General features: G+C 40.9%; 3 protein-coding genes across 6 annotated transcripts; 1 reads left to right on the forward strand and 2 right to left on the reverse strand.

Moving 5' to 3' along the window:
- Positions 1–25: 25 nt before the first annotated feature.
- On the reverse strand, positions 26–2,964 carry LOC143508620 (hydroxyacylglutathione hydrolase-like protein). Of its 4 annotated transcripts, none has more exons than XM_076997273.1 (9): positions 2,707–2,964; positions 2,267–2,379; positions 2,120–2,184; positions 1,912–2,029; positions 1,600–1,708; positions 1,312–1,415; positions 1,098–1,199; positions 784–863; positions 26–565 (listed from the first exon to the last, which is right to left on the reverse strand). In XM_076997273.1, the coding sequence occupies exons 1-9, from the start codon at positions 2,798–2,800 to the stop codon at positions 415–417; spliced, it is 936 nt and encodes a 311-aa protein (XP_076853388.1). In that variant the 5' UTR covers positions 2,801–2,964; the 3' UTR covers positions 26–414. The 4 variants fall into 4 exon arrangements, 2 of the variants coding, with proteins under 2 accessions (XP_076853388.1, XP_076853389.1); XR_013129403.1 differs by having other exon boundaries at positions 506–565; positions 1,043–1,199; XR_013129404.1 differs by having other exon boundaries at positions 537–565; positions 784–882.
- Positions 2,965–3,106: 142 nt separating this feature from the next.
- LOC143508621 (hydroxyacylglutathione hydrolase, mitochondrial) lies at positions 3,107–6,961 on the reverse strand. The gene is made up of 9 exons (XM_076997275.1): positions 6,811–6,961; positions 5,966–6,141; positions 5,822–5,886; positions 5,561–5,678; positions 5,243–5,351; positions 4,934–5,037; positions 4,441–4,542; positions 4,287–4,366; positions 3,107–4,146 (listed from the first exon to the last, which is right to left on the reverse strand). The coding sequence occupies exons 1-9, from the start codon at positions 6,878–6,880 to the stop codon at positions 4,047–4,049; spliced, it is 924 nt and encodes a 307-aa protein (XP_076853390.1). The 5' UTR covers positions 6,881–6,961; the 3' UTR covers positions 3,107–4,046.
- Positions 6,962–7,055: 94 nt separating this feature from the next.
- On the forward strand, positions 7,056–8,087 carry fahd1 (fumarylacetoacetate hydrolase domain containing 1). Its single transcript, XM_076997276.1, has one exon. It carries the CDS (start codon positions 7,284–7,286, stop codon positions 7,962–7,964), a length of 681 nt encoding a protein of 226 aa, XP_076853391.1. The 5' UTR covers positions 7,056–7,283; the 3' UTR covers positions 7,965–8,087.
- Positions 8,088–12,045: the final 3,958 nt, after the last annotated feature.

A 12,045-nucleotide genomic window follows, 5' to 3' on the forward strand; every position in this document is an offset into this window, starting at 1 on the left:
ATACGTAAACTACGAGAAAACTCTTACTGATCCCTGATCAAGCATCGGTAAAGCCAATAAATATCTGGATTTTATTTTTAGTACAATATTTACAGTATCATTGATTTATCAGTACTCAGTAAATAAGTGTAAACAAGCATAAAATAGGCATATCTCAAATAAATGTTTCCTTCTACCTGTGAAAAGGTGCAAAAATTGTGTTGCATTATAAAAATTAATTAATTTTTAATAGTGCATGGTATTAATATATGCCGGTTGTAAAACTGACATCCTTTCCTGTTAGTCTAGATGCTAACAGTTTCTGTCCCTTACATAAGACTTCAAGAAATAACACCACCATAAATACTCTCTGGTCCTACATAGTTTGATCCCAGTTCATGTCCACTGCAGGAGTTCGGTGCTCCATGGAAGTGTTTATGGCCTGAGCAGACCCCATTCCAGAGCTAGCATGGCATGCGGAAGAACTCTCTCTTTGGGCTTCTTAAAGTTGTCCTTCTCTTTCCGTAGCACTCGGAGAACCTCGACTGGATCCGTCTTCCCTGTGAATTTCTGCACAGCCTCCTCACTGTGCAGTAAATAAAGATGTAAGCCCTCCACATTAATACAGGTTAATTTTTTTTAAAGCAAGTGATCATTTTTTACTAATGTTTATAAGCCTGATCAAAAAATATTTAGTACTTTTTTTGCAGATGGTTCATCCAGCACAATTTCTGAATGTGAGACTGGCGAAATGTTCAATCTTGGCTTAAGCTTGACATTAAGCATGAAAAACGAAGTACTCACGAGAGACGTAGAAATGGATTGTATTCAAATTCCTCCAGTAATGTTGATGGTACAGTTGGCTTGTCGTCATCATCCCTAGCCTTAAAAATAAATTACTACCTAACCATTACAGAAGTTAAAACAAGATACAGTCAGCAATACATACTAATAAAAATAACAAATAAAAAATAACTACAAATAATGTAGTGTTTTAAAAAGTACTAACATGGTTAGTAGATTTTTCTGTTTGGTTTCCACATAATACAGGCTAAGCACTTACTTCAGTGGAGCCAAAAGAATTATGTTCTTTAAGAGACTGAAGAGGTTGTCCGTACCCTGGCCCAACTAAGCATTTCCTTTACTTTCTCGTTCTCTGGTTCCACCAACATTGCAAACTTCAGGTTCTTTATGGTATATTCATGACCACAGAATATCTTCTGAAAGGCATAATGTGTGCAAGTACATGAGCAATTTTTTTTAAACAACAATTTGAAACAAATGTGTATTGAGGGCCTGATGTAATTTCTTAATGCGTTAGTAGTGGCTGACCGTGTCGTGAGGCAGCGCTCCCAGGACCTCAATGAGGTTGTGGTACATCTGCTCAGCCGTTCCCTCAAAAAATCTCCCACAACCCCCCACAAACAGTGTGTCCCCTGGAAACACCACACAGAGCACGTGATCTTGCAGTGTCTTCAGATTCTGCTGTCAAAAATCTACCAATTTCATTTTTATCTTACGGTACTGGGTGAAACTGCCTGAGGTAAAACATTAACGTGCAGCTCCTCATTAATAGGCATGCGTTAACTTCTAAAATCAACAATAGCTGATGGCACAAACCAGTAAACACAGCTGGGGAATCCGTGCAGTCATCCTCCCACATGAAATAGCACATATGTCCAGACGTATGGCAAGGGGTGAACAAACACCTGACATTCACAGAATTAAACTAGAAGTAAAGGGATAAAGGGAAGGTACAGAGAGGGAGTAATCTCTCTGAGTGTGTTTATTATATATGGTTAGTTTATAAAATATATACATTTCCCCCCAGTGTGACTTCAGGGCGGTATCTACATGCACAGCAAAGACAACATTCTTTATGTGACCTCCATTCTACTGGGACAAAGAATCATTTATCCTCTGCATTACTACCTTAAGCTCCTGGCCGTTGGTGACTTTGTGGGTGAGTCCTGTGATGCGGTCATCTCCTCCATACACACGCAGGTCTGGGAGTTCCTTCACCAAGGCTTCATTGCCTCTTGCATGGTCCCTACGTACGACACACAACCACAGGGGTGACAGCTGTTCAGAGGGGCTCAGGTTCAGACCCCAACATCCATGTGAGATGAAAACCACATACCAGTGATGGTGAGTAGTTAACACTGCAGTAAGTGTTACTCCTTCCCTCTTCACTATTTCAAGCAGCTGGAAACCAAGTATCATATGTTAAAGTCTTCAATGTTTTCTGAAAGTTTATTTTAAAAATTGTCTAGCATAGATGTCTTACCCGATGAGGTACGGCGGGATCTACAGCAACAGCTGCTTTACTTTGTTCGTCTATTACCAGGTACATGTAGTTGTCCTCCAAAACTGAAATAACCTTCACCTTCATTGCTTCAACTGCACACGAGAAAGACGATGTGCAGTTAGAAGCAATGTCTACAGCTTTTAACAAGTTTATAATTGCGACAGTGTTTTGCACGTGTCCGCTACTATGTTTCCAGACGGTCAAACAAACAACAAACACTTTTAGTCCAGTTTTTGTTGAGGGACTAAACTAGCGGCAGCGTGGAACTGTTGAGAATACAGGCTGTAGCCCAATATTTAACTCCAAACGAAATGATGAAAACACAAAGCTATGTGTCCTTAAACCAAGACACATGGATAATCGTGCATTAAATATATTAAAATGTGTAAAATAAAAAAAAAACGCAAATATTTTTTCACCTTTGACAATGTTACGATGTATCTTGATTGGGGAATGTTTTTGCTGATACACCAGTCTGACTAGAATATCGCAGAACCAAATCGATACAGGCATGATTAATCGATCAACCCAGGAGCTCCGTCATTTGGCGCTCACCACAGAATTTCTTTTTAATTGAAAAATGCAGTAGCAACTGTGAAATGTTAATGACCACCATTTTATTTATTTAACTAGTCAAAACGTCCCCTAAATGATTGTTATTCATTTAGTGTTCACTTAAATGTTAGGTAAACTGTAATAAATATAAGCCATTTGTCAGAAGAAGACGTCCAGCCTTTCGTTTTGCTCTCCTTATTGTTCGAATCTTAAAACCATCGAGTTGTCATCATCGCAAATAAAGTGTCACTTACACACGCGCTCGAGCACACACGTTCAAACGAACAAAAACATTACTTTATTTCCATGTGCTTACTGAACACACTGAAGTACCATCATTGTTTTAATAGTTCTGAGGAAAGAAAGTGCAACATTTCCTGGAAATGTTATTGGATTATGATAAGTGGCACAAATAACTGAATTAACTTGAATGAACCAGAATTAGTAATGCTTAAAACTGATTTGGGGAAAAGAGCTATAAACACCACCAATGACAAATCAAAAGGTGTTGTACTGTGGAATCATGATATGATATCCATTTCAGAACACTAAGTGATACTGTCTTTTATATATATATATATATTTGTTTTGTTTTTTGTCCCTTCTCTTTTTTCATACACCACAAAGACTCTGGTATCTTAAAATATTTCTCTTCGATTTACAAAATAAAACATTGCACATTGACAAATCTAGTAATTTAAGTATTCCTGCTTTCAAAATTACAACATAAATATGGCTATCAGCCAATCCTCTGGCAGGGTTCTGATCTTAAAATATCTGTACATATATTCACCTTGCATTCGCCACTACTAGCGTCAGCTGACAACAATATACAATGTTTTTCCACTGCACACAATCACCTATGTAACAATTCCATTTACAAATTTTACAAATGTCAGTAATTAGTACCTTTAACATAAAACGTAGACAAACACCAGTGTTAAGCGGTCAGAACACTGGAGAATTAAGTTTCCCCTGCTCCAATAAAGCCAATTCTGGTCATTAAGGGCTTGATAACTAACTACTGAACAAGTGTAATCGATTATCAGATAAAACATTTCAATGCAGTGTCATGGATTCAGTGTCCCTATCCTCTGTGTGCTCACTACATACAGTTGTCAGTAAGCTGTCAGTAAGCGTATGAAGTACACTAGGGTGCATATAGTGAAGGATAATATGAAAGATATGTGAGCTCTGCTCCAACTCAGTCTTTGGGCACTTTGAAGTTGTCTTTTTCTTTACGGATGCTCCTCATGGCGTCTATGGGGTCACTTGTTCCTGCGTGTTCCTGTACTGACCTCTCTCTGCGGGACAAATGGACACATTTTCTGTGCAAGACTTCTACACACATCTGCACCATGCCACACACTGAAATGTAACTGCAGCTGCTGCAGACGACAAAGAGAAGTAAGTAGTAAGTACTAGTGAATTTGTGGCTTTATACCTGACTCTCATGAACGGGTTGAATGTGAACTCATCAGCAATAGTTGAAGGAATGGTGGGCACTCCATTATCATATTTGGCCTATGTAATGAAAAAAGATGTTAGATAGATACGCTTTGTGTCATTCTTTAAAAAAAAGCAGCATTATCGAGTACCTTAGCCCATGCCAGTTTTTTCCTGATGGTATCATTATCTGGTTCAACATGGCGAGCAAATTTCAGATTGTTGATGGTGTACTCATGACCACAGTACACATTCTGAAAGACAAAACCACCGTGTAACTCTACATAGAGACTCTACATTATTATATGTGTGACTTTTGATATAAACAATTAGTGTATCAAGGAGCAGAGATGAAGAATATATTATACGTGCTTCCTGCACATATGGAACATCTGAAAATTATGCCAGAGGTGCTGTTGCCACCAGACAAGGTCGGCAACTGCTTGGGGCCCCGGGCCAAGGCGGGGCTCCCAAACACTAACAAACCTTAAACTACAGCAGTGGCAATGTGCAACAGTTGTAATTATAGTATGAGATTTGAATTCCCCAAAGAGGACCTGTGAATTTCTGCCTAGGGCCCCCAACAGACTAGAATCACCAGTAATTCCACGTTTCCCAGTGCATATAGAAATCCGAATCATTTACTGTGTTTGGAGGAAGTCGCCCAAGAATGTCTATCAGCGCTTTATACATCTCATCAGCAGTACCCTCGAAGAATTTCCCACAGCCTGCGACAAACAGGGTGTCACCTATTTATGGGTGGAAACACAAAGGTCAAACGTGAATGCAATTGCATAAAATGTGAAAATACTTCTTGGCAATGACCAAGGTATACATACTTTGCTATTTATAATTAAATTATTATAAAAGATTCTCACAAATGATTGTTACATTTTTTTTGCCATAATTAGTGCTTAAAAGGTCACTCAAGTGACATTTATGTTACTATTTTACCTGTAAACACAGCTGGGGGTTCAGAACTGTTTTCTTTCGTCACAAAGTAGCAGATGTGTCCCTTGGTGTGACACGGTGTAAACAAGCACTTTACATTAAGTGTTCCCACCTAAATGGGTTGCAGGTAAAGTTATTGCTCTTAATGTAAACGTGTCACATGGTTTTATATAATGCCAAAGTGCAATTATTAAAACCACATTATTACTAACTATTTGTTTTTATTTTAAACGACAGGTTACATCACTGTACTGCTATCATTAAAATCAGTGCACCTTCTGGCTCTTTCATGACAACCACAAACATGTTCAGAGGACATACTTTGAAGGTGTTGTAATGTGTCACTTTTTGAGTCAGGGCTCCTACTCTGTCATCACCTCCATATACTGTCAGCCCTGGGATCAGCTTCACCAGCTTCTCGTTACCACCTGCGTGGTCCCTGTCGCCATTACCACAAAAGACCAAACAGCCACTTTTTGGTGTCCAATGTGTCACACGGTTGCACTTAGTAACAGTTGTACACAATAGTGATACACAGAAAATGTCACCTAATTATTATTTTATTTATGAGGCCTGTCTCACCAATGATGATGTGTTGTTAAGACAGATTTGAGCTTCACGCCATGCTTCTTAACGGCCTCTACAACCTAAACATTGGAAAGCAATTATGCATCCTTAGGACAATGAAATAGTTACTATGCAAAAATAACTGTGAAACTCTTTTACCTTCCCAGGTTCAACTGGGTCAACAATGGCAGCTTCCTTTGTGTCTTCATCAATGAGGAGGTACATGTAGTTGTCAGTGAGAGCAGGGAGTAGCTCAATCTTCATGTCTGTCTGCTCAACAAGGGATGACTTCCTAACAGCTGAATGGAAACGGGCTGTTTGGACCTGAATGGGGGCTTAAAGATAAAACACAGGAAACATGCAGTTTATATGTGTTATTTTTACGTCAATTTTTTATATTGGGTATTAGGTAACGCGTTGTCAGCGTGCAGATTGGTGCCCTCTAGTGGCCACCAGTCAAACAGGCTTGGGAGGAAGGCGATAAACTGATCGCTCGATTGACATGATGTTTTGGTTGCTGAGCGGTCCTGTATTGAAACGATGCCAGTGAGGAGTTCACTGTCTGATCGCACAGATGAACGGCTCGTCGTCTCTACAGAGGAAACCGATGGGTCTTTTATGTGTATAATAAACAAGGAAGTATTCGCCCGCTTTGACACCTGAGTACTTTTTTTAATATATGTAAAACGCACCACCAAAAACAAACTTAAAATTCGTGCAAACTTGAGAAAGACCTCTTATGGAGCTGTTTAGTCCGAGTTTAGTGTCTGAACAGGCATGTATATCTTACATTAGTGCTACGTAGTGATCCCTGAGTGGTGACACCTCTGAACGTAAACTACAGTTAGGTGCGTGTCCCTGTGCTGCGACTCTATTCTGCTCGACATAAACACTAAATACACTAATAGTAAATATGTCAGCGCTGCCAACTGAAATAAAATCATAATTATTGGGGGTTTCCCTGTAGAAGTAGCAGATTTAATATGGGTCTCAAAACGACATACCGAGTTTATAGGCGGCAGCTCCGAGCACAGCACGGGCGCAGGCACGCGCGACCAGCGACCCGAACAACATCGCAGCGCCCCTAACGTCACCACCTACGTCACCACCGACGTCCGCGGTAGCGCAGGAAGTAGAACGTGCCGTGCAGTCCCGCCCACTTTTAACTTTGACTCCCCCTACTTCAACCAATCAGAAACGGGGGGGGGGGGAGTGCCGCACGTAACCCCAACAAGTAAATAAATAAACAAATCAACAAATAAATCTCTTCCAAATCCTCGACGTTAGCTAATAAGTGCATAAAAGCGAATTGCCACAAAGAGCAACTTTTGTATATTTATTGTATGAACGCACGTTTATTTTCTAAATGAGATGACGTTTATGTCGTTTTTCGCTTTCCGTAGTTAGTGTGCACGCAGGGGCCAGTGTGGTGTGAAGGTCAGTAACTTATGAGATCTTCTTCCGTCCTCTCTTCTCAATGGCCTCCCGTGATATAGCGCGATTTTGGGAGTGGGGGAGAAAGATCATCTGCGTGGGGAGGAACTACGCGGCCCACGCCAAGGAGCTGAAGAACGAGGTGCCCACGGAGCCCGTGCTGTTCCTCAAAGCCCCGTGTGCCTATGTGAAGGAGGGCTGCCCGATCCTGGTGCCCCGCTACTCCACCAACCTCCACCACGAGGTGGAGCTCGGCGTGGTGATCGGGAGAGCAGGCTGCGCGATCCCGCAGCGCGCGGCCATGGAGCACGTCGCCGGGTACGCGCTCTGCTTGGACATGACCGCGCGCGACGTGCAGGACGCGTGCAAGTCCAGGGGTCTGCCGTGGACACTCGCCAAGTCGTTCGACACCTCGTGTCCCGTCAGTGACTTCATCCCGAAGGAGAGGATCCCGGAGCCGGGGGACGTGTCTCTGTGGCTGGAGGTGAACGGCGTGGTGCGGCAGCGTGGCCACACGGCGAACATGATCTTCTCCGTGCCATACCTGGTCAGCTACATCAGTCAGATCATGTCCCTGGAGGAGGGAGACCTCATACTCACCGGGACACCCGAGGGAGTCTCCGCCGTGCGGGAGCACGACACGCTCCAGGCGGGCATCCACGACCTCCTCACCATGACCTTTACAGTTGAGAAGCGCAGCGAAGTTCCGTCGAGCTCCGTTTGATTTACAATTACGCACTTGCTGTCAGTGTTACAAATCACAGTTGTTTATTCTGCGGTCTGCTTATGTGATTTTTTAATTAAAATTTCTATATTTAATTAAAACAGAATGTGTCAGGCTCTTTCAGAGTCATCTGTAATCAGTGTAAATGAATCAGTGCTTGGATTTGACTGGATATGTACTTCAACACAACTTATACATATCATGATTGTCATATCATAAAAAAGTATCTGAAAGCAACTTTTTAGGTTATTTTAAATAGTGTGTATTAATATGGCAAATTAGAAATAGTCACAAAATAGCTTCACAGAAATCAGGTCCCTAACAAGAAAATCGAGGAGAATGATGACAAGGAAGTATGTGTAGGACAGCATAGACACTTTTTAGGGCAATAGCAGACATGTTCAAAAAGGCTACATATCCGTCTACCCATCACACACACACCCTCCAAACATTACCTGGTAAGAAATTAGTATTCAGACTAATCTATGCATTAAAAAAATCACAGAATTTATGAAGTGGCCACGGGGGGGCAGTGCAGTTCATTATTAGCATTTGCAGGCTTCAGTTCCGGAATAAAGTTGCAGTCAAAATACTGTCATATTTATACACATTATCGGGGAGCGAGAGCTTTACAACACTGGCAGTGGTATCCTTAGTTATCCACTGATTTACTAGCATTTCAAACAGGTCCCTGATTTTAATCACATATTAAATGCATGTGTAATATTGCACTACATGTGCAAGGCCTTTAGGGCTTTGGTGCTCTTCAGGCATCATGTGTTTTTGCTTCACACGAATTTTCATCCCAATAACTAATTCAAACCATGAGGCTTGAGCTGTGAACTGCTTTTAAGTGGTTTGCAAATCCAGCTGCCATATCTTCTCCATATTGTCAGCCCGAAAACTGCAATTGGCATGAGCTGACATGCCTGGAACAATACATTCATTCAAATGTCTTCTCTAAAACAAACCTAGGCCTAATGTTATTTTTGCTCAGAGTATCTTGCTGTTTTCTGGCTTGGTTGTAGGTCTGTTCTGTGTTTTAAATGAAGCTCGTGCTTCTTCACCCCCCCCCCCCCCCCCCCCCCCCCCCCCCACAGGTCTGTAGGACATCTGTTCTTGCTTCACTTATGCCGCTCCTGTCAGCCTCTTCGTCTCTGTCATCCCATGTCTGGACGTCAGTGGTGCCATGTGTAATCTGATGCACCACCTATGTCCTCACAAATCTTTCTTGTGCATCACAGCTCATGTAGCTTTAAGCACAACTTTCTCAGCAAACCTTTGTTAGACCAATCACAGCCCCTCCATAATACCTTCCACTAATATTTAGGCATATTTATTTATAAAAATTTATCAGGGCCAAGAATCCAGGAACGTGTAATTCAGAATTAGGTTTGGACATTATATGGTATTTGATCAGCCATTTGATGTTATTGTTGGTTTGTAGGTTACAGTTTCATTCCATTGTGTTGTTCGGATAGGTGATATTTCCCATTATTGCAATTGAACGGGCAGTTCAAAGATAGCATTACGGTACATTTTCATTTTAAAGTTCAGTGGTCAGGGTGGCAGTGTTGCTGCTTGAATAATAGAAAGCCTTACTTTCTCAGGGGCTGGATTACACACTGTAGGATTAAACTTCAATTGTAATGAATGCTCTGATCATCTCATCCTATACTGCCAGTCGGCGGCTCAATGAGAGAGTATTACAGATTAAACAATGCATATCATTTTCAAAGATAACCTGTGTGTGGGGAGGCATTATTACATATTTAGGCAAAGATTTCTAATGCATTGTACGCATTTCTTAATTTTGTAGTTTAACAGTTTATTAGGTGGATTCCAGTTCATTTCACCTCTTAAAAAGCATCGTGGCTGCGCAGAACTTTTGGCTCTGTGATCACAAGCTCAAAATCTGGAAAGTCATGAAACGGTCAATACCGATCAGACTAGCACTGACGTGGGAGGTGGGAGATGTATGAGGATTGATGAAGTGTATTAAACAATACTTGGTGGTGTATTGACCATGTTTCACAATCTTCAGGCATGCTCAGCATACTTTACCCAGATCAAAGCATGACTACAGTTACAGTGTACAACTACAACTACAGTTACAGTGTCGTTCATGTTTTTCATGCATAAATAATGTAAAAAAAAAAAATAGATTTTTAGTAGGGCACTGTTTTCTTTCATTCCTACAGATCACAAATGGTCCATGTGACTAGATCTGGATGAGAAATATTAATACATCATACAGCAACATTTAACCTAGTACATTTTATACAGGATAGATAGAATAGCTGGCCATAACATAAATTAAACAGATTTTTATTATTTTTTTGGCACATTAAACAAACAAGGCCCAGAATTCCATAAACAGGACTTTTCATAAAATACTACTGGTTCTTCCTCGTGTGGTTCTTCCTCTGACTGATGACAGGTCTCCAGCTTCCCAGAAGATCTCCCACATGTGGACCTGATTAACGTTCAGTCAAGTAAAACCTTCCTAGGGATTAATATCTGACTGCATTATAAATATATGGAATCAAGGATCAAATAGAGATTTTGTATGGAAATAATGAAAGCACTGAGCGGGACATCCAGAGCCGAGGAATGTGGGCTAGAGAGTCAGGGTTCTGGGACAGTGGAAGCACCTTGCTTGGATCATAGCTAAATGTGGGAGAACCTGTCCACAACCAAAACACAGTAGAGTAAGTAGGAAATATTTAGGCATTTTAAAAAGTATGTTAATTATGACTCTAAGTTCCCTTCATCATTGTGAAAAAAGAATCAGTTTTGTCTTGCAATACTATACCTTGTAGTTATACCTACACAGAGTCATTAACAGTGGAACAACAGTGTTAAAGGTAATGGTTTTTTTTTAGATGTCCTCACCAGCTATACCTCAAGGCAACATTTTCCCAATGAATGCTTTCCATAGAGCTCATTGGTTTGTGCTATATTTACTGGTTTGCTGAGGAACCATCACTTTAATCTCGTAATCCCGCTAATTGAGCGTTCCTGCCATCAGATCCCTCTGTGTTCCTGCTTCCTCCCTGTCTCCTCACTGCATGGCCCTGATTAGTCCACCGTATGGCAGCCGAACCATTTAGCACATGTGATCCTCATCTTTCCCAATCAGCACTGGTCTTCCAGCTGTAACGGAGCATCTTGGAGCCATTTTTATAAGGGCAAAAATCCCACAATGGGAGGAACCAATTAAAATGCATGTACTGCTTCCAATGAACATAAAAATAGGATCAATCAGATAATCTGTCTAATCAAGGGCTAAGCATGACTACAGTTAAGCTTGGTGTAGCGCTGTGGCCTCGCCAAGCTGTATTACGCCTTACAATATTCACAAGGGTCTTCTTTAGCAACATGCATAGCCATGGTTAAATATCCACTGCAAAAGTGAATTTCACGCCGTGTGGCTGTAGTAAGCCTTGAGTAGTAGCCTACTTGTATTACTTCTAGGACATGGTTTCGTTCTCAGTGATATTGCATGGACTTTGCAACATGTGTAGATAGTTGAGTTTATTTTAACAGATGGTTCTGGAGCGAAAGGCTTACATATGACATATGAGGTCATGTGCAAGAATTATGTGGATGCTTAAAAGATGCTCCCAAGGAAATTCATCCAGCAGGGTCATCAAACATGGGAGATTACAGACATAATCACATGTCTTCCTCCTCCTCCTCTCTTCCATTCCATGCTTCCTCCCTCCATGTTCACATTTTATTGTCCCTTGCTCTTTTATTGTTATATTGATTATCTATCTATCTATCTATCTATCTATCTATCTATCTATCTATCTATCTATCTATCTATCTATATATTGTCACACACACACACACACACACACACACACACACACACACACACACACACACACATATATATAGCATTCCACTACAGAATGCATTGCGCAATATAAGAATGTGTTAATAAAAATATCTTGATATGTTCTGATATATTTTAACATTATTACCTCCATGTTTTAAGAAGAGTTATATGTGTCTTGAATGTTATGTTGTGAATGTGTCATTTTTGTCCATGGCTGGCTGATGAGGGACATTA

The sequence above is a fragment of the Brachyhypopomus gauderio genome, chromosome 2 (assembly GCF_052324685.1).
Source record: "Brachyhypopomus gauderio isolate BG-103 chromosome 2, BGAUD_0.2, whole genome shotgun sequence".
NCBI lineage: Eukaryota > Metazoa > Chordata > Actinopteri > Gymnotiformes > Hypopomidae > Brachyhypopomus > Brachyhypopomus gauderio.